This window comes from Mercenaria mercenaria, chromosome 3 (assembly GCF_021730395.1).
Source record: "Mercenaria mercenaria strain notata chromosome 3, MADL_Memer_1, whole genome shotgun sequence".
Classification (NCBI taxonomy): Eukaryota; Metazoa; Mollusca; class Bivalvia; order Venerida; family Veneridae; genus Mercenaria; species Mercenaria mercenaria.
In genome coordinates this window covers 70,259,694-70,283,533 of record NC_069363.1, presented here as the reverse complement: position 1 = coordinate 70,283,533, position 23,840 = coordinate 70,259,694, and the positions used below count along the sequence as shown (strand labels likewise).

The 23,840-nt window shown below is 35.9% G+C and overlaps 1 protein-coding gene across 6 annotated transcripts in view; it reads left to right on the top strand.

The window, feature by feature from the left end:
* The window catches only part of LOC128556013 (ubiquitin-conjugating enzyme E2 U-like), a 247,655-nt gene that overhangs the window by 194,787 nt on the left and 29,028 nt on the right, over positions 1-23,840 (top strand). For all 6 annotated transcript variants that reach the window (XM_053539904.1, XM_053539900.1, XM_053539901.1 and 3 more), the window contains one exon: positions 10,370-10,467. In XM_053539904.1, the coding sequence (XP_053395879.1) occupies positions 10,370-10,467 (98 nt within the window). The remainder of the gene's footprint in view (positions 1-10,369; positions 10,468-23,840) is intronic.

Sequence of the window (23,840 nt, the reverse complement as noted above, 5' to 3'; positions counted from 1 at the left end):
AAACTGCAGGTTAAACTTTTGTATGCAAGTTACTATCTCCAAACTAAATTAAATGCAGATACTAGATTGAAACTGTATAGATGTTTTAACATTTAGGGGAATTATTCCTGCTTCTGGGACAACATTTAGAATAGTTGAACTGTGAAATGTTTTTCAAATAGTAGAGCTTTTGTTGCCACCCGTTTCATCAATATCTGTTGCTTTGCATATACGTAAGCATATTGAGATTTCTCAACGACTACCAAGTTACAAAATGCTTTCAAACTTCACACATGTCTACAACATTATTAGTGGACCTTATGGACAAGTAATATAACTCTAGCTTGTATTTTGTCAAAATTATGCCCCTTTTTAACATAGAAATTTTGTGGATGTGTCTTGCATGTTCGCAGGTTTTTTCAGGAACTTTTTAGTAATAATTTTTACAGTTCTAATGCTTTCAGACTCATGATAAGTCTTTAGTACCATACTTTTCTGAGCCACTGGTTCCATTTGATAGTCTCTGACTTATAGTTTACTAAATTCAACTAAATTGTCTAAGCTTTTTGTAAGCTCGTAATATACTTGGAAGGGTCTAGAGTCGAGCATGCTGTTATTAGATAACTCTCGTTTAATTGCCATATACATTGAACATACCATTTCATTTATGGAATTCAATTTCCAATTTGTAATACATATTATACCGATCAAATTTCTAGTCTAACTTGATCGAACCATTAGTTCATTTATTTGTTTGAAGAATTTCTTCTCAATTGTAAGAGATATTGAATTAAATTGACAAAACACTGATAAAATGTAATACAATAGCATCATTTGCTCTAATTGTTGGCAATTTGACACTGTTAAATTACTTCCCTTTATTTTTATGTCCAAGTAGGTGGTATAATAAATATTGTAAAATGATAAAACTTCTGTGCTAGAAGATAAATCATATGCAACTGTGGAATTGATTTATATCATCTCAGTGTCAGCCTTGTTGACTTACAGGCAGCAAAATATGCTCTACTGTTTTATAATACCATGTCAGTTTTGCCTAGTTGATTGTCTGTGAAGAACAGTAGGATAGAAAAAGAAAATAATTTTTAGGTAAGGATCTCCAGAACATACCTGCATCTGAAACAAATATTTTCTTTGAATTGAGCTGGCATATCATCATACGGTCATGTGTTCTGTTGCAATAATGCAAATATAGGTAGTCTAGTCTCCGTAACAACCACATGCCAAGAAACTTGCATATACACCCCTTGGTAAACAAGGTAAGACTGACTACAATTATCCATCTCCCTATGGCCAAGGTAAGGCAGACTATAATCTGCCCCTCTGTGACTTAGTCAGATAAGGCTGACAATAATTTGTCCCTTTGTGGCCAAGGTAATAAGTCAGACTACATTATTTGTCTCACTGTGACAGATGTAAGGCTGACTAATCTGCACCTCTGTGGCCAAGATAATGCTGACTTTATTATCCACCCCTCAATGACAATGCTGACTTTATTATCCACCCCTCAATGACAGGGTTACAGGGCTAAAGGCTGACTACATTATCCACTGTGACCATGCAAGGAAAGGCTCAAGGCTGACTTTATAATCTGCCCCACCATGACAGGGTAAAGCTGGCTTGTGACCAAGGTGAGGCTGACTGCAATCCACACACTGGTCACAGCTGTGAGAATGAACTCCTTTAGCACAAATTTATGTGTGGATCGATCAAACCTTATAATACATTCACTGGCTGCCTTGCTGAAAGTCAATGTTTCAGTCCGAGTGCCAGCCCAAGTCCCGTTAGTGCCAGCCCGTGCCTGAAATACTGCTCAGACCATAAAAAAGCTCTTAAGTTGTGTTGATGTGACTTAAAACACAACAAAATAAAACACAGAACTTTTGCATATATGCAGCAAACTTCAGTAAGAATATAAATTTATGAAATACAATATTAGTGGCGCCTTTAAACAGATCCTTTGATAAAATCAGTGAAGTAAAAAAATACTTGTTTGATTTTGTATCAATTAGCATTTTGTAACAAGATCTTCTTCACTTACATATCATGATTATTGCAAACTTTTCCATACTAAATATAGCATTTTTTGCCAAAAAAAAAGAGCAAAACAAAACAAAAAAGTAACATGCTTTCGAAATGCATGCTTGTGTACTGACATATGTTTTACTAGATTTCCTTTGATCATTTGACCTGATTTTTTGTCTTTTGTGTAAATAATGTCAGTGTTAATATAACGTAAATCATTTATCTTGCGTGTAATATTAGCAGTATTTAGTTTTGTTAGTGGTCCGAATAGAGAATTAGAGAATCGTATTTACTGAATTTCTTTACATAAAACAGATTAGGAAAAGATTTTTTCTTACTCGATCAAGTATGTCTATCAGGGGTATATATCTTTATCTCAGTACGTTAATAATTGGTAATGTCCTTAGATAGGATTGGCAGTGAAAAATCAAATGACTTTAAAGGGAATCGTTAACACTGTTTTGGTTAAATTGAAATCCTGTCAAAGTTTTTTTAAAGGTGGTCAATCACATTAAATCAATATTTAATGACATTTTTAGCCCACCATCATCAGATGGTGGGCTATTAAAATCACTCTGTGTCCGTGATCCGTCCGTCCGTCATTCCGTCCGTCCGTCCGTTAACAATTTCTCGTTATCGCATCTCCTCAGAAACTACTGGGGGGATTTTGACCAAACTTTGTCAGAATGATGTATTGGTACCCTAGTTGTGTCCCCCTGAAAATCAGACTGGTTCAACAATTTATGAGTGAGTTATGGCCCTTTGTTTATTTCTATAATTTACATAGATTTATATAGGGAAAAACTTTGAAAACCTTCTTGTCCAAAACCACAGAGCCTAGGGCTTTGATATTTGGTATGAAGTATTATCTAGTGGTCCTCTACCAAGATGATTCAAATTATTTCTCTGGGGTCTATTGTGGCCCCGCCCTGGGGGTCACATGGTTTATATAGACTTGTATAGAGAAAAACTTTGAAAAACCTCCTGTCCAAAACTACAGGGCCTAGGGCTTTGATATTTTGTATGTGACATCATCTAGTGGTCTTCAACTAAGATGATTCAAATTATACCCCTAGGGTCAAATATGGCCCCACCCTGGGGGTCATATGGTTTACATAGACTTATATAGGGAAAAACTTTGAAAATCTTCTTGTCAAACCACAAAACCTAGGGCTTTGATACTTGTAATGTAGCATCATCTAGTGGTTCTCTACCAAGTTTGTTCGATTATCCCCCTAGGGTCAAATATGGCCCCGCCCCGGGGGTCACATGGTTCATATAGACTTATATAGGGAAAAGCTTTTAAAATCTTCTTGTCAATAACTACAACATTCAAATTTGGACATGTATATTTTTGAGTGGCAAGATGAACCTTGACATGAGTTGACCTTGATTTTGACCTAGTGACCTACTTTCACATTTCTGTAGCTACAGCCTTCAAATTTGGACCACATGCATAGTTTTGTGCACTTGAAAAAACTTTGACCTTGATTTTGACCTAGTGACCTACTTTCACATTTTTGAAGGTACAGGTATCAAATTTGGACCATATGCATAGTTCGTGTTTCAAAATGAAATTTGACATTGATTTTGACCTAGTGACCTACTTTCACATTTTTGAAGGTACAGTCTTCAAATTTGGACCACATGCATAGTTTTGTGTTCCGAAATGAAATTTGACCTTGATTTTGACCCAGTGACCTACTTTCTCATTTCTCAAGCTACAGCCTTCAAATTTGGACCACATACATGGTTTTATGTACCGAAACAAACTTTGACCTTTACATTGACCTAGTGACCTACTTTCACATTTTTGAAGGTACAAGCTTCAAATTTGGACCACATGCATAGTTCTGTATTCTGAAATAAAATTTGACCTTGATTTTGACCTAGTGACCTACTTTCACATTTCTCAAGCTACAGCCTTCAAATTTGGACTACATGCATAGTTTTGTGTACCGAAATGAACTTCGACCTTAAGATTGACCTAGTGACCTACTTTCACATTTCTGTAGCTACAGGCTTCAAATTTAGACCACGTGCATAGGATTGTGTACCGAAACAAACTTTGACCTTGACATTGACCTAGTGACCTACTTTCACATTTTTGAAGGTACAGGCTTCAGATTTGGACCACATGCATAGATTTGTGTTCTGAAGTGAAATTTGACCCTTGATTTTGACCTAGTGACCTACTTACACATTTCTCAAGCTAAGCCTTCAAATTTGGACCACTTGCATAGTTTTTTGTACCAAATTAAACTTTGACCTTAAGATTGATCTAGTGACCTACTTTCACATTTCTCAAGCTACAGCTTTCGAATTTGGACCACATGCACAGTGTTGTGTACGGAAATGAAATTTGACCTTGAGCTAGTCAGTAAGTCTTGAAATTTGGAACACTCCAAAATGGCACATTGGTGGGCGCCAAGATCACTCTGTGATCTCTTGTTTCGGACCCTGTAAAGATGGTAATGAATAGTTTCGGAGTGATAAACTGAACACAGTGAATAGTTTGTAAAAGGATCAACGATATTGCACAATACATTTTAGTGAATAAACAAAATATGGCAAAAAGAAAACATAAAAAATGTATGTAATGCAACTTATTATGTGATTTAAAACAATGCTATCTGTCTTTCCTCTCCTTATTTGTAGAGCAGAACATATCTTTTTATTTACAATTTCGTCAAAAATGTTGATCCGATTTATTGATAAGGGAGGTTACTCTGTAAGTAAAGTTTTCTATTTCTATTCTTAGCATGACCTACTTAACTATCTCATTTTCTATAAATAGAACACACCGCAGATATACATGAAACGCGTGAAATCACCTGGACAAGGGAGCGTTCGTGTATTTTACAATAATCTTGCAGTAAACTTCGAAGAGAATATTAAAAAAAAAAATATGGAAAATTACAATTTGCCTACATAAAAATTCCTTGGAAAGAAAAACGTAAATAAAGGAATCAATAAGCAGAGATATATTGAAATGAACGAAGGAAGTGCCTCTGTTAACTTATTTTTAACCTTTTTGTCTTATTTTCTTTGTTGATAGGTACAGTGATGTAATTTCAGAATGCGCACACTTTTGCATATTCCTATTTCTATTTGTTTTTTTTTTGTTTGTTTGTTTGTTTTTTTCTTTTTTTTCTTTTTTTTTTTTTTTTTTTTTTTTTTTGCTTATGTGTCATATAGATCTACTCATTGTTTACAGATATACACTGTCAACTAAGGTGTGCAATAGGCTAAAGAGCATCTGGCTGAATTTGTCAGTGACAAGTTAATAGTTCTTTAAATGTGGTTAGATCGAAATATCAAAAGCCATGGGACCATAACTTATCAAAGCATTGAAATATTTTCTACACTTTGGCAATGGGTTATTATGCTTGCTAAATTTCTTGTAATATCAGATTTGAATCTAGACACTGACATACTCCTAGTAACCTTACAGTTCAACGAGGACTTCAAGTTTACCGTTCGTCCGAAAAAAAAATGAATTCTATGATATTCAAAAGTATATAAGAAAGATTCATGCTTTGTGAATAGGGGCAATATAGAGATTATTTATGTTATATCATTCTTTTCTTGGACAAAATTTTTGGTTGTTTTTGGCAACAGAAACAGTAAATTGCTGTGTATAATCTGCATTCTGAAATCTATAATGTGGGTGACTAAGGTCCATACAACTTCATCAGTAAATAGAAAACACTCATTACATTACATGATAATAAAAATAATGGTTTCTGTGAACCACAACTTTTCACAGGAGGTGACCTTAGTTAGAGAAATAATTACTTTAATTTTGTATGTAAAGGAACCACCTACTCGCAATGTTATATTCTTCATGTTTATAACATATATTGTTTTATGTGCTAATGTTGATAACTTGTAGCCAGTCAGACTAATAAAGTAATGATTAGGTGATTTCTCATATTGCAATAAATGTACTTCAGACACAACACTTGGCCGCGTCTTTGATGCTTGCATCAACGAATTTCCTTGTTTCCATTGGTTGAGAGTTCTATTTATAACACAGCAGCATTCCAGAGTTAACCCTTTATCTCTGCTGTGTGTTTACACTGTATTTTTATACAATGTACAGGTATCAAGGCCATGCTGTGAGAGAACAGCCCCTATAATAAATAGTGCCAGTCAACAAATAGGTTCTCAGTAACTTGAGTAAGATACAATGATGAAACAATATTTTCTACCTATAAGTTTGATGTTTATTTCAATTGAGGCTTGTTACACAGTAGAAACAGCAAATTTAAACAATAAATTACATGCTTAAGAGTGACTCAAATAATAGTTCATCTTCATTATAATTATAAGCAAAAATTATGATTATGATTGAAATAATTATGTTTTACAAGAGGAACTCAATATGACAAGTCTTTACTTAAATCTAATGTTTCAGCTTTATCACTACACAAATGATATCAGCACAGAAATTTCCAGTCTCAGAATGAGAGAAAAATTCTAAGTGTTTTCCACTGATTTACACTCATAAAAATGGTTAAGTTCAATTTTCCACTGATTTCCACTACAGTTCTGTGGTATTTGGTGGAAATTGTGTTGTCATTTGGTGGCAAACAGTGGCAATGTAAAGAAAAGGCAACAATTTTCCATCAAATGCCAGTATTGTCCATCAGATGCCACTGAATGCCATACAATGCCATGAAAAATTATGGAAAATGATGGAAATAGGTGGCATATTTACAGAAGGGTATAATCCTACCAAATCATATGTGCACACTGATTCAAGCACAGAAACTGCCAGTCAAGACATCTGGGGTCATCATTCGGTTGCCAGTGTACAGGCTCGTATCCAGGGCCTGGCCAAGGGGGCTTGTGCACCCCAGTTGGCTGAGAAGTGATGTATACTCATTAAAGATGCACCTTACTATTTTGGCAAAGGAATAATTTTTTTCTCAAAATTTAGACCCAGAAATGCACCAGAGGTCACCATTTCATACCTGTATTTAAAAATTTTCCAGGGGGAGAACACCCTGACCCCCCCCCATCAAGAGGGGTGTTCCCCCTCCATTACCTCAGAATTTAAACCTAAAAATGCACCAAAGGACATCATTTCAAAATTCTCCAGGGGGAGAGCCCCCTGACCCCCCTAAATTAGGGGACTACAGCCACCAGTAAATACACAAGAGGCCACCATTTCTTACCTGTATTTTAAAAAAAAATTCCGAAGGGGAGACCCCCCTGACCCCACTAACATGGGCAAAGGCACCCCTTCAATACCTTGCTCTCAGCGCTTGCTATGGGCCTCTACAGTGACATCTTCATTCTGCTACTAATCTAGACTGGTGCCCCCAAGTCAAAAATTTCTGATTCCGGGCCTGGTGTAGGTGTAGTATTAACAGCTATTAAGGTAAGGATTGCAAATTTTATGTTAATAACCTCCTACTTTTCCTACTTTTTTGTCCGCAAACCTCCTGTTTTTTCCTACTTTTTAGCTCACCTGTCACAAAGTGACAAGGTGAGCTTTTGTGATCGCGCGGTGTCCATCGTCCGTCAGTGCATGCGTGCGTGCGTCCATAATCTTTTGCTTGTGACCACTCTAGAGGTCACATTTTTCATGGGATCTTTATGAAAGTTTAGAATGTTCATCTTGATGATATCTAGGTCAAGTTCGAAACTGGGTCACGTGCCCTCAAAAACTAGGTCAGTAGGTCTAAAAATAGAAAAACCTTGTGACCTCTCTAGAGGCCATATATTTCAAAGATCTTCATGAAAATTGGTCAGAATGCATCTTGATGATATCTAGGTCAGGTTTGAAACTGGGTCACGTGCCCTCAAAAACTAGGTCAGTAGGTCTAAAAATAGAAAAACCTTGTGACCTCATTAGAGGCCATATATTTCACAAGATCTTCATGAAAATTGGTCAGAACGTTCACTTTGATGATATCTAGGTCAAGTTCGAAACTGGGTCACGTGCCATTTAAAACTAGGTCAGTAGGTCAAATAATAGAAAAACCTTGTGACCTCTCTAAAGGCCATATTTTTCATGGGATCTGTATGAAAGTTGGTTTGAATGTTCATCTTGATGATATCTAGGTCAAGTTTGAAACTGGGTCACGTTAGTTCAAAAACTAGGTCAGTAGGTCTAAAAATAGAAAAACCTTATGACCTCTCTAGAGGCCATATATTTCATGAGATCTTCATGAAAATTGGTCAGAATGTTCACCTTGATGATATCTAGGTCAAGTTTGAAAGTGGGTCACGTGCCATCAAAAACTAGGTCAGTAGGTCAAATAATAGAAAAACCTTGTGACCTCTCTAGAGGCCATATTTTTTATGGGATCTGTATGAAAGTTGGTCTGAATGTTTATCTTGATGATATCTAGGTCAAGTTCGAAACAGGGTCATGTGTGGTCAAAAACTAGGTCAGTAGGTCTAAAAATAGAAAAACCTTGTGACCTCTCTAGAGGCCATACTTATGAATGGATCTCCATAAAAATTTGTCTGAATGTTCAACTTGATGATATCTAGGCCAAATTTGAAACTGGGTCACGTGCCTTCAAAAACTAGGTCAATAGGTCAAATAATAAAAAAAACCTTGTGACCTCTCTAGAGGCCATACTTTTCATGGTATCTGTATGAAAGTTGGTCTGAATGTTCATCTTGATGATATCTAGGTCAAGTTTGAAACTGGGTCATTACTGCGTTCAAAAACTAGGTCAGTAGGTCTAAAATTATTAAAATCTTTTGACCTCTCTAGAGGCCATATTTTTCAATCGATCTTCATGAAAATTGATCTGAATGTTCACCTTGATGATATCTAGGTCAAGTTCGAAACTGGGTCACGTGCGGTCAAAATCTAGGCCAGTAGGTATAAAAATAGAAAAACCTTGTGACCTCTCTAGAGGCCATATTTTTCATGAGATCTTCATGAAAATTAGTGAGAATGTTCACCTTGATGATATCTAGGTAAAGTTCAAAACAGGGTCATGTACCTTCGAAAACTAGGTCAATAGGTCAAATAATAGAAAAACCTTACGACCTCTCTAGAGACCATATTTTTCAATGGATCTTCATGAAAATTGGTCAGAATTTTTATCTTGATAATAGCTAGGTCAAGTTCAAAACTGGGTCACATGAGCTCAAAAACTAGGTCACTATGTCAAATAACAGAAAAAGCGACGTCATACTCAAAACTGGGTCATGTGGGAAGAGGTGAGCGATTCAGGACCATCATGGTCCTCTTGTTTTATGTAGGGACCTCCTACTTTTTTGCAAGGCCGTGCTGGAAGGCCTGCATGTATAAATTTCTTGGAAACTGATATATGGTATATTTTCTGGTCACTGGTTCAAGCTCGCTAGTACTAGAAATAGAAAATTGTTTCTGCTCAATAACTTAAATATGCATCCAAACTTGGAATTTAGGAAGTTTGCAATATTTGAATTTGGAGGCCATGGTTTTAGATCTTTTTGTGTTGTAAATTAGGTCAATGTCAAGATCATCGTTCTAAAAATAGAAAAGTGGTTTTGATAATTTCAGTTAGGAATGAGGTAAGCAGACTAAACCTGGTAAATAAGTAGCTTTCAGAGAGACCAGGGTTTTTGTTTCATTTTAGATAGTTTGGATTAAGGTCATTATTACTAAATATTCGATGTAGAAAAAATGGTGTTCGATCAATCATTTAGAATGAGTAGCTTTTAGAAAGACTGAAATTCAGTTGCATTTATTAAAGTGCTTTTCATCAGCAGAGAATGATTATTCAAGGGTTAAACCTTTATCCTAGGTAGGGCATACCAATTCTCTGAATTTGCTTGTTTATCCTAGGTAGGGCATACCAATTCTCTGAATTTGCTTGTTTATCCTAGGTAGGGCATACCAATTCTCTGAATTTGCTTGTTTTGAGTATGAATGCATTGACCTCATTTATGCGGCTTCCAAGATTTATATGAATTCTGAAGTATCTACGAGATATCAAACAAAAGCATATGGACTGTACTTCCCAAAACTGTTGATATGATTGCATGATCATAAAAATAAACAGTCACACAAGTTACATGTGATTCAACATATTCACAGTTATCATTGAACTTTTTCTTAAAGCCCAATTCAAAAAGAGAGTAAGCAAGCCTCCCTAGTGCTTCATATATATTTGGCCCTGAAGTAAATATCTGGTATTAACAGCATGTGAATTGACTTGTAAATAGAAGATTTTTCTCCAGTAAATACATGCCCTGATCCAGTGAAAAAGTAGTTTTATGCAAGAATATATGTATTATATTTTCTGTGCTGAGTATAAAATATTTATAGCTGTACATCAAAAAGAGTAATTTCTATAATCTTTTTAAAAATGCATATTGATTGTTTCAGTTGATATGTTGTCTGGCAGACCATGTATAGACTTTCTAGATGACTTTTCACAATGGAAGGATTCTAACAGTCTCACAAAAATACTTACTACTGTACAGGTAATAACCTTGAAAATACTAGTAGCATTAGCATGCTAGGCAATATCATGGCTTCATACAATCAGATTATGAATAACAATGCTTTTGTTTGTCCTGTTCATGTCTTCATAATCTGTATCAGTAACAGGCATGTGAATACAGAAGTCAAATTGAGAAATTCTTGATTCAAAATACTGGAAGAAAATGTGGTAAGATGTGAAAAAATGAAAAAATCTTATCATTGTTTTTTATTATACCCCGCAAACGATGTTTGTGGGGGTATATAGGAGTGAGCTTGTCTGTCGGCCGGTCGACCGGTAAGTGTGTCGGTCTGTTGGTTTTCATGGTTTCTGGATGATAACTCATGAAAGGCTTGACAGATTTAAATAATTTTTGGTACACAGGTGTAACATCATAAAATACAGTGAAGTTTGACTTTGAGGTCAGTACGTCAAAGGTCAAAGTCACAATGACCCGAAACAGTTAAACGGTTTCCGGATGATAACTTGAGAATACTTGGGCATAGGATCATAAATTTTGGTACACAGGTTTAACAACATAAAATACAGGTCAAGTTTGACTAATAGGTCAAAGGTCAAGGTCACAATGACCCGAAACTGTTTAACGGTTTCCGGATGATAACTTGAGAAAGCTTGGGCCTAGGATCATAAATTTTGGTACACAAGTTTAACACCATAAAATACAGGCCAAATTCGACTTTGAGGTCAGTAGGACAAAGTTCAAGGTCACAATGACCCGTAACAGTTAAACGGTTTCCGGATGATAACTTGAGAATGCTTGGGCCTAGGATCATAAATTTTTGTGCACATTTTTAACACCATAAAATACAGGTCAAGTTCGACTTTGAGGTTAGTAGGTCAAAGTTCAAGGTCACAGTGACCCGGAACAGTTAAACGGTTTCAGGATGATAACTTGAGAATGCTTGGGCCTAGGATCATAAATTTTGGTGTACATGTGTAACATCAGAAAATACAGGTCAAGTTCCACTTTGAGGTCAGTATATCAAAGGTCAAGGTCACAGTGACCTGGGACAGTTAAATGGTTTTCGGATGATAACTTCAGTACGCTTGGGCCTAGGATCATGAAGGTTGATAGGGAGGTTGGTCATGACCAGCAGATGACCCCTATTGATTTTGAGGTCAGTAGGTCAAAGGTCAAGGTCACAGTGACCCAGAACAGTTAAACGATTTCCAAACAATAACTTGAGAATGTTTGGGCCTAGGATCACGAAGCTTAATAGGGAGGTTGATCATGACCAGCAGATGACCCCTATTGATTTTGAGGTTTGACTTTGACATTGGCTTACTTCTGTTATAAGGCCGTATTGTGGGGGTATAATTCGTCACTCTTGAGACAGCTCTAGTTTGTGCAGGTTTGGACTTCTTGGTACTGTAAAAGCAGAAATGTTTGCAATATTCTGGGTTTAATTTTCTCTATATTCGCGAGGGACTTCATCTCACGAAAATGAATCCTCAAGTAAATATTCACCATAAGTATAATTCAAATTATTCGAATATTAAACCTCGCGAACATAACAGTTTCAAATTCGCGAAATTTTGACACAGCGAAAATATGTGCTTTTATAGTAATTATTCCAGAATCAGACCCAGAGTATGCATATTGTATAAATACCCAATTAAATTCTAGGGGTGTAACGATACATCGAAATATTGATGCATTGCGATCCTGAGTCAGGGTTTTCCCTTGGAAATTTTGATAGGGGGTCATTATGACCCCTTCATGTTTGACTTTGGGGGTCATTTTCAATTTCAAGGGGTCATTTTTTTTAAGTTTTAAAAAAATTAATAAAATGGTATTGAAATCTATATAAAAAATCTTAAAGAAAACAATGTGTTTATGATAAATTAACTTGCAATGTCCTGTAAAGAACAAAAAGAAATACTAGTACATCAACAAATCAAATTTTTACAATTTTTTGAAATCAGACAGTTAATTGCAACCTTTTGAGTGCATCTGTGGGATCTTTCGACAAGTTTCGTGACGAAATGTTTGCCTAAGTGTAGTGTTGCAAAAATTTTCGCAGCCCGATACGAAAGCATTGTTTTGAATCTTTGTTACATGGCCAGCATTTCATTTCGAAGTGATGACATACGATATATATATGAATGTTTACATTTTGGGTTGAGGACCTTTCAACAGGGTTTTCCTCCGTGCAGATGACAAGGAAAACGTAATCTTTTGTTGATGCACCATTTTGTTGAATGGTTTACCGTATAAAGAGACGTCGATATCGAGCCGATAATTATACCCCCACCAAACATGTTTGAGGGGGGTATATAGGAGTCAGTTTTGTCGCGTCCCATCGCGTCCCGTCCCGTCCCGTCGCGTCCCGAAATCTATTATCTCAGTTATTACCAAATGGATTTGATTCAAACTTAAAATACATGTTCCACCTTATCACCCACACCATGTGACACAAGGTGCATAACTCTTGACACCAAGTTTTCATGAATTATGTCCCCTTTTACTTAGAATTTAAGGTTAATTTTGTTGTATTTTCACTATATCTCAGTTATCACTAAATGGATTTGATTCAAACTTAAAATAGATGTTCCACCTCATCACCCACATCATGTGACACAAGGTGCATAACTCTGACACCATTTTTTTATGAATTATGCCGCTTTTTACTTAGAATTTAAGGTTGATTTTGAGGTATTTTCACTATATCTCAGTTACTACTGAATAGATTTGATTCAGACTTAAAATAGATGTTCCACCTCATCACCCACATCATGTGCCCACATCATGTGACACAAGGTGCATAACTCTGACACCAAGTTTTCATGAATTATGTCCCCTTTTACTTAGAATTTAAGGTTAATTTTGTTGTATTTTCACTATATTTCAGTTGTTACTAAATGGATTTGATTAAAACTTAAAATAGTTGTTCCACCTTATCACCCTGATGATGTAACATAAGGTGCTTAACTCTAACATAAATTTTTTATGAATTATGTCCCCTTTTACTTTAAATTTAAGGTTGATTTTGATGTATTTTCACTATATCTCAATTATTACAAAATGGATTTGATTCAAACTTAAAATAGATGTTCCACCTCATCACCCACATCATGTGACACAAGGTGCATAACTCTGACACCAATTTTTCATGAATTATGCCCCTTTTTACTTAGAATTTAAGGTTGATTTTGATGTATTTTCACTATATCTCAGTCACTACTGAATGGATTTGATTCAGACTTAAAACAGATGTTCCACCTCATCACCCACATCATGTGACACAAGGTGCATAACTATGACACTAATTTTTCTTGAATTGTGTCCCCTTTTACCTAGAATTTAAGGTTAATTTTGATGTATTTTCACTATATCTCATTCTGATTGGCTTAGAGCCAAAGGGAAGTAACCTTTTTTTAACTTTTGTACTGAGTTTCTTCCCCTTAAATTCCAGGAATAAGTCTATTTTTAGAAATCCTATTTTTAGATTTTCAATATTTTAGGTATTTTTCTTACTTTTTAGCTCACCTGTCATGAAGTGACAAGGTGAGCTTTTGTGATCGCGTGGCGTCCGTCGTACGTGCGTCCGTCCGTCCGCCCGTCCGTCCATAAACTTTTGCTTGTGACCACTCTAGAGGTCACATTTTTCATGGGATCTTTATGAAAGTTGGTCAGAATGTTCATCTTGATGATATCTAGGTCAAGTTCAAAACTGGGTCAGGTGCGGTCAAAAACTAGGTCAGTAGATCTAAAAATAGAAAAACCTTGTGACCTCTCTAGAGGCCATATTTTTCATGAGATCTTCATGAAAATTGGTCAGAATGTTCACCTTGATGATATCTAGGTCAAGTTCGAAACTGGGTCACGTGGGGTCAAAAACTAGGTCAGTAGGTCTAAAAATAGAAAAACCTTGTGACCTCTCTAGAGGCCATATTTTTCATGAGATCTTCATGAATATTGGTCAGAATGTTCACCTTGATGATACCTAGGTCAAGTTCGAAACTGGGTTACGTGGGGTCAAAAACTAGGTTACTAGGTCTAAAAATAGAAAAACCTTGTGACCTCTCTAGAGACCATATTTTTCATGAGATCTTCATGAATATTGGTCAGAATGTTCACCTTGATGATACCTAGGTCAAGTTCAAAACTGGCTCACATGGGGTCAAAAACTAGGTCAGTAGGTCAAGAATAGAAAAACCTTGTGACCTCTCTAGAGGCCATATTTCTCAATGGATCTTCATGAAAAATGGTCAGAATGTCAGGCCTCCTAGTGAAACCTTTAAAACCTTTAAAAACCTTTAATTTCAAAGCAAACCTTTAAAACCTTTAAATCTTCTGAGAAAACCTTTAAAACGGCCAAATAGCCTGTAATTTTCACTCAAAACCTATATATTTGTTCAGACTGCTTGCCGCGCCAGTTTAAAGCAAGTAATGGTTATACTACTGTATGTCTTCCCTCATCTTAAGTGTTGTTATTAGGATACTGCTTGTGTATCTTTCATATTGAGTTTTTCAGAATGCTGTTGTTTTCACCAGACCACATACATGTAGATGTTTGCAGTAGTGTTCCCAGACCATGGGTGTTCCATGTATTCAGCATAAGGTACCATGGAGCTGAATGCTTGAAATGGTCTGGTGACATGATGTTTACACTATGGTAACAGTGGACAAGGTCTGGTGAAGATACAGCATTCTGAGCAAAGTTGATGTAGACACTACAAATTCAGGCTTTCAAATGGCCCTAAAATTCCTAAAAAAAAAAAAAAGAAATACTCAAAAAGGGCCAAATTCCTAAAGACCCCCTTATTTTTTTCAATTGTCCCTAATTTTTTGTAACAGTTGTCTGAACTTAAATTTGTTTTTTGCACAAAGTCATGCATATAATGATCCAATTAATTTATTGAAGTTTATTTTCTTTAAGATTCATTTTCAGAGGTTGCTACTATCAGTTTCGTGAGTTCCTAGGCTACATCTTCATGAAACATAGATTTACTTCATTGAGTGATCAGGCCTAGATCCATGGCTGGGCCCAGGAGGCCTGTGCCCCCATTTGGCTCATCAGAGTTGCTCTCAACTATTTTGGGAAAGAATAAATATTTTCTCAAATGCACCAGAGGCCACCATTCCATTTCTCTATTACAAAATTTTCCAGGGGGAGGACCCCCTGACTGCCCTTCCAATGAGGAGATTACCTCTTCAGTACCTCAAAATTTATATAAGTTCCCCAGAAGCCACCATTGATCTCTACATTTCAAAACATTTCCAGAGGAAGAGTCCCCTGACCCTCCTAAAACTACAGGGATACCCTCTACCACACATCAAAATTTAGACCAAAACATGCACTACAATCAAGCATTTTATACCTGTATGTTAATTTTTTTCAGAGGGGTGGCAGCATCCTTACCTCCCTAAAATTAGGGGACTACACCCTCCTATGCCTCAAAATTTAGAACAAAAATACACAAGCACCCACTATTTCATACCTGTATTTTAAAATTTTCCAGGGGAGAGCCCCTTTCCCCCTCCCCCCAATTGAGACAAGTACCCCTCCAGTACCTCAATATTTAAGGCACCAGTGTCCACCATTTCATACCTGTATTTCAAAAACTTATGTTGGAGACACATTTGTTCAAGAATGGTGCCCCTGGAAAAAGCAACAATATATAAAAGGACGGGCTTGACATGTTGACCTGTGGGCATTTAGTCCTAATTTAGCCCTTATTTTAGCCCTAATTTTTTGCCAAATAGTGCTTGAAAGCCTGTACAATGTATAAAACAGGAACCATATACAAAATAGGTGATATAAATGTGCATTAAAAGTAGGTATACCCATTAAGTTGGGTACGGTATGTATATCAATCATAATGTATAATTCAAACAGTATGAGATAATATCAAACATGCCTATTTCTGATATCTGGTTTTAGAGTGTGGGTTTGCATATATAAATTAACTTTTTTTAGTAAATGCCTAAAGATATTATGTGTTTTCAATGAGAATTCCGACAAAAATAGCCTTTATTTACTCTTTATTTTTTAATATTTTACACTAAAAGGCCTTTATTTCCATAGATTGGAGCCTTTATAAAAACCTTTACTTTTGTTCAGGCCTGCTAGGAGGCCTGGAATGTTCACCTTGATGATATCTAGGTCAAGTTTGAAACTGGGTCACGTACGGTCAAAAACTAGGTCAGTAGGTCTGAAAATAGAAAAACTTTGTGACCTCTCTAGAGGCCATATTTTTCATGGGATCTTTATGAAAATTGGTCAGAATGTTCATCTTGATGATATCTAGGTCAAGTTCGAAACTGGGTCACGTGCGGTCAATAACTAGGTCAGTAGATCTAAAAATAGAAAAACGTTGTGACCTCTTTCGAGGCCATATTTTTCAAGAGATCTTCATGAAAATTAGTCAGAATGTTGACCTTGATGATATCTAGGTCAAGTTCGAAACTGGGTTACGTGCGGTCAAAAACTAGGTCAGTAGGTCTAAAAATAGAAAAATCTTGTGATGTCTCTAGAGGCCATATTTCTCAATGGATCTTCATGAAAATTGGTGAGAATGTTCATCTTGATGATATCTAGGTCAAGTTTATAACTGGGTCATGTGCGGTCAAAAACTAGGTCAGTAGTTCAAAAAATAGAAAAACCTTGTGACCTTTCTAGAGGCCATATTTTTCACGAGATCTTCATGAAAATTGGTGAGAATGTTCACCTTGATGATATCTAGGTCAAGTTTAAAGGTGGGTCACATGCCTTCAAAAACTAGGTCATTAGGTCAAATAATAGAAAAACCTTGTGACCTCTCTAGAGGTCATATTTTTCAATGGATCTTCATAAAAATTGGTCAGAATTTTTTATCTTGATATCTAGGTCACATGTGCTCAAAAACTAGGTCACTATGTCAAATAATAGAAATAACTAGGTCATACTCAGTTCAACACTGGGTCATGTGGGGATAGGTGAGCGATTCAGGACCATCATGGTCCTCTTGTTTATTATAAGTTCTGTGTAAAAAGTAAAAACATTTTTCTGTGGTAACATGGGTCGGTAAGACACTTTTTTGTATTCACTTTTAGTGTATATTTTAGTGTATCTCTAATATTAGAGATTTAATATATTTACTAGTATTACTATACTAGTATTATACTAGTATTACTTATATGTTGAAGCCCAGGATGAAGTACTCCAAAGTATTTTTAAGATTTCTTATGGTTGCCATTCTTCTGTGACAAGACCGTATGGTGGGGGTATGAGTCACTCCTGTGACAGTTCTAGTTAAACCTAGAATGCAGTCTACCTTTACTACTTGTACCTACGCGCGAATCGGTACTTACTTACAATATTGGGTACGAAAATTTGTGTTGCCGTAATTTCGGCCAGTAGTTGAGTTGCGTCAACAATGACACGTTCAGAATTATTTTGAGGGTCATTTTGAAAATCAGTGTGCTAAAACACAAAAATGTGCGTCAAGGCAAACCCTGCTGAGTATCCCAACAGTATGCATCGATAGAAAAGTCACGATCCAGTAACAATCGCCGATAGTTCCTTCAACAATCGATAGTTTCGATAGTTTTGAAATTTTAGTAAATATAGAAATAATTAATAATTTATAACCCAAGAAACAGAGCCAGCTTTCATTTCCGTCTCGGAAAATGTTTACTTCTCCATTACAATGATTAACCTCATGGACTTAAACTACCATAAAAGACTGAGATGTCTGGGAGGTAATTTATAAATTTAGTTCTCTTATTTTCATTTCTTAGAAACTTTGATTAAATATATTTAAATATCCTGTTAATCTTAAATGAGAAAAAGTACTATGGACATGGAGAAAGAAGGCTACTTATATGATACAGCAAACTGTTTGGTAGGGCCCTTCATTTAGTGCTAGTATAGCTTAGTCAGATCCATCAATTTTCATCTTTTTCGACTCGTTCAGGGTTATTAAACATGATGACATTCGCAACAAAATGGCCGACTCGTTTGAGATAGTCAGAAACCAAAATGCAAAATGGAGTGTATGGAGATATTTGGGCTTTGTTAAAGAGGGGGATGTTCTTGATAAAAAAAAGGGTGGGATGTCTGCTTTGTCGAGACATTTTTCAGTATAGTGGCAACACAGCAAATCTTAGTGACCACATGATCGAGACATTTTAAAGTATAGTGGCAACACAACAAATCTTAGTGACCACATGATCGAGACATTTTAAAGTATAGTGGCAACACAACAAATCTTAGTGACCACATGAGGCGTAAGCTTGCAAATGCTTTCACCGAAAGTGAAAGTGACAAACGTACGACAGAAAGCACAAGTATGGTGACAGGTGAAAGCACAGAACCCAGTAGGCCTATTAAGCAAAACACTCTGATAGGACTTTTGGGTGCAAAATTACCTTCAACTTCATCTAGAGCAAAGGCAATAACATCTGCAATAACCCAGTTCATTGTCAAGGACCTTCGCCCATTCACTGTTGTTGAAAATACAGGATTCAAAAACCTAGTGAAAGTGCTTGAACCTAAGTATACAGTTCCTTCGAGACAACACTTCTCTGACAAAATGATACCAGAACTGTATAATAAAGTGAAATAGAAGTGAAAAACGAAGTACGTGACAGGTTTATTGCTTTAACAACTGATGGGTAGACCAGCAGGGCTACACAATCTTGCATTACCATTACAAGTTGCCACATTGATTCTGATTCAGATTGGCATATGAGAAGCTATATACTCCAGGTAATTGCAGTAAAAATTAACATATAACAATAAAATGTAAAATTAGTCAAATAATCTTTAATTAAAATATACTATTAAAAATAATTATTAACTACTTAACTTTAATTAACAAGTCATAAGTTTATTAATAAAATATGTTTGCAATTTAAAAAATTTCTCCCTATCACAGACAGTTTTAGATCAACAATCAATTATTATAAATGTTGTAAATTTGAAAGACTTGGTTCTGAGGGTTTGATTGTATAAATAATAGTATCTGATAATTTATAAAGTTTAATTCTCAATAAAAAAATGATGCAATGAATACAACATTCAGATATTAGTTGAGATAACGTTATGACATGTAAAACAAGCAAATTCAATGAATTGGTATCCCCCGCCGAAAGGGTTTGTGGTGAGGAATGGCAAAAAAATTTAAAATATATCCGGCAAAAAGTTAAGGATGCTAATAAGAAGCAAATAATTTCATTAGTCAAAATCAATTTAACAGAAAACAAATGTTTAATTAAAGAGTACATAATAAATGTATGATACTTTGATCCTGACTAAAGAATTTATTTTGAATGGGATATGCTTACTGTAATAAGCTTAGCTTTTAAAATTAAATGCAGTTAATTGAAATGCTAGGTGGGGGAATGGTACAACTTGCATGTTGATAAATATTCATGGAAGGTTTGAAAAAAATCTAAAATAAGGCATGAAAAAAAAAAATATATATTTTTAGCTCACCTGAGCAATGCTCAGGTGAGTTTTTCTGATCGCTCGATGTCCGGCGTCTGTCGTCTGTCTGTCTGTCGTCCGTCAACATTTAGCTTGTGTATGCGATAGAGGCTGTATTTTTCAACTGATCTTCATGAATTTTGGTCAGAATGATTACCTTGATGAAATCTAGGCCAAGTTCGAAAATGGGTCATCTGGGGTCAAAAACTAGGTCACTAGGTCAAATCAAGGAAAAACCTTGTGTATGCAATAGAGGCTGTATTTTTCAATTGATCTTCATGAAATTTTGTCAGAATGATTACCTCGATGAAATCTAGGCCAAGTTCGAAAATGGGTCACCCGGGGTCAAAAACTAGGTCACTAGGTCAAATCAAGGAAAAACCTTGTGTATGTGATAGAGGCTGTATTTTTCATTTTATCTTCATGAATTTTGGTCAGAATGATTACCTTGATGAAATCTAGGCCGAGTTCGAAAATGGGTTATCTGGGTTAAAAAGTAGGTCACTAGGTCAAATCAAAGAAAAACCTTGTGTATGCGATAGAGGCTGTATTTTTCAACTGATCTTCATGAAATTTTGTCAGAATGATAACCTTGCTTGAAATCTAGACAAGTTTTGAAAATGGGTCATCTGGGGTCAAAAACTAGGTCACTAGGTCAAATCAAATAAAAACCTTGTGTATACAATAGGGGCTGCATTTTACACCGGATCTTCATGAAATTTTATCAGAATGTTTGTCTATATGAAGTCTAGGTGGAATTTGAATATGGGTCATCTGGGATAAAAAAACTAGGTCACCTGGTCAAATTAAAGAAAAACCTTGTGTATGCAATAGGGGCTGCATTTTACACTGGATTCTCATAAAATTTAGTCAGAATGATTGCCTTGACGAAATCTAGGTCATTTTAGAATGTGGGTCATCTGTGGTCAAAAACTAGGTCACTAGGTCAAATCAAAGAAAAACCTTTGTATATGCAATAGAGACTGTATTTTTCAATTGATCTACATGAAATTTGGTCAGAATGCTAGCCTTGATGAAATAAAGGTCAAGTTTGAATATGGGTCACCTGGGGTCAAAAACTAGGTCGCTAGGATATATCAAAGAAAAATGTTTTGTATGCGATAGAGGCTGTATTTTTTAATCGAGGTTGATGAAATTTAGTCAGAATGATTGCCTTGATCAGATCTAGGTCAGATTCAAATGTAGGTCATCTTAGCTCAAAAACTAGGTCAAATTGAATAAAATGCTTGTTTACACTTGAGACCACATTTTTGATCCAATCTTAATGAAAATTGGTCAGAATATTTGTTTCCATGAAATCACTATGTCAAACATGTTTACACTGTTATGGTGTGTTTATCAGGTGAGCGACCTAGGGCCATCTTGGCCCTCTTGTTTTTTTAGGAGGGGAGTGGGGTTGGGAGGGGGAGGGGGTGTGACCAAGGCAAGTGGGTGACCAGGTGTGGGTGAACAACTTCACATGTTAATAATAAATGTTCAGGGAAAAGAAATGAAAGAAATTTAATGAAATTCTGCCAAATGGTAAGTTTGTTTTGTACAAATATGTGGATCTTTAGACAATTAAAGGGCAATAACTCTGAAGTTACAAAAGAAATCTGTACGAAATTGTGTGTACACAACCACATTATAGTGCTCTAAATTCTGTTTAAGTTTCATAGTTCTAGGTCAAATATATCAAAAGTCATGATGCAGAAATTGCCATATTTGTTGTACCCTATATAGTAAACACTAGAAACTTCTAAGGGCCATAACTCTGGTGTTACTTGGGCAATCTGACTGAAACTTGGCGGTCCGCAAAAACTCATAGTGTGTAGTATACCAATATTACTACTTGATGGGCCTTATAACCTCATAGTGGTGAACATGTATATGATGTTTGTTTGAAAAAAAATCTAAAATAAGGAATTTTTTTTTTGAATTTTTTTTTTTGAGGTGGGGGGTGGGGATGTCGGGAGGGGGTGTGATCAAGGTAAGGGGGTGACCAGGTGTGGGTACACAACTTCACATGTTTACAATAAATGTTCATGGAAAAGATTGAAAGAAATTCAATGAAATTCTACCAAATGGTAAGTTTGTTATGTACAAATATGTGGATTTTTAGACAATTAAAGGGCAATAACTCTTAATTTACAAAATAAATCCAAACGAAATTGTGTGTACACAACCACATTATGGTGATCTAAAGTCTGTTTAAGTTTCATAGTTCTAGGTCAAATATATCAAAAGTTATGATGCAGAAATTGCCATATTTATAGTACCCTTTATATAGTTAACACTAGAAACTTCTAAGGGCCATAACTCTGGTGTTACTATGGCAATCTGACTGAAATTTGGCGGTCCGCAAAAACTCATAGTGTTGAACATGTATATGAAGTTTTATTAGCTCACCTGTCACATAGTGACAAGGTGAGCTTTTGTGATCATCCGTCGTCAGTCCGTGCGTCTCGTGCGTGCGTGCGTCAACAATTTCTTGTCTGCACGATAGTGGTTTCATTTATGATTTGATTTTAACCAAACTTGCACACAACTTGTACCACCATAAGATCTCGATTCCTTTCTTGAACTGGTCCCAAGTTTTACATAGACTTATAAAGGAAAAAACTTTAAAAATCTTCTTGCCTGAAACTGCAAGGCCTAGGCTTTCGATATTTGGTATGTTGCATTGAATAGTGGTCCTATACCATAATTGTTCAAATTATGCCTCAGGGGTGAAAAGAGGCCTTGCCTCAGGGGCCCAAAGTTTTACATAGACTAATTTAGGAAAATAATAAAAATCTTCTTGTCTGAAAGTTCAAGGCTTAAGCCTTTGATATTTGGTATGTGGCATTGCCTAATGGTTCTCTAACAAGATTGTTCAAATTATGCCCCTGGGGTGAAAAGAGGCCCCGCCCCGGGGGTCACTTATTATATGAGTTAGATAGGAAAAAATACTTCAAAAATTATCTGATCATATTTCCTATACTGTTTAAAATTATAATTACTTGATGACCCCAAGTAATTACTGGTCATTTGACTGTTATCTTGACCTACTGACCTACTTTTTTGAAATTTGGATGACATACAGTTTTGCACACCGATCTTAACAGCATAGAAATTAGCCCTACTGACCTACTTTCTTGTTTTTGAATCTAAAGCAAAAAGATTTGGACCACATGTACAATGTTTGATACAGATTTCAATACTCATCTTGAATAGTCTTCATCATGACCTACTGACCTACTTTTTTGTGACCGCTCAATGTCCGTCGTCCGTCGTGTGTGGTGTGTCCGTCAACATTTTATAAAAAAATATTCTTCTTGATAACCACTTGGCAGAATTACACTAAACTTCACAGGAATGATCCTTAGGTGGTCCCCTTTCAAAATTATTCAAAGAATTTAATTCCATGCAGAACTCTGGTTGCCATGGCAACCGAAAGGAGAAACTTAAAAAATCTTCTTGTCCCAAACCGCAAGGCATAGAGCCTTGATATTTCGCATGTGACATCATCTTATGGTCCTCTATCAAGATTGTTCAAATTATGCCCCTGGGGTGAAAAGAGGCCCCATCCCGGGGGGTCACATGGTTTACATAAACTTATATAGGAAAAAACTTTAAAAATCTTCTTGTCTGAAATTACAAGACCTAGGCCTTTGATATTTGGTATGTAGCATTACCTTGTGGTTCTTTACCAAGATTGTTCATATTATTACCTTGGGGTGAAAAGAAGCCCTGCCCCGGGGATCCTAAATTTTATATAGACATATGTATAGGAAAAATCTTTAAAAATCTTCTTGCCTGAAACTGCAAGGTCTAGGCTTTTGATATTTGGTATGTAGCATTGCCTAGTGGTCCTCTACAGAAATTATTCAAATTATGCTCCTGGGGTGAAAAGAGGCCCTGTGTTGGGGGTCCCAAGTTTTACATAGACTTATAT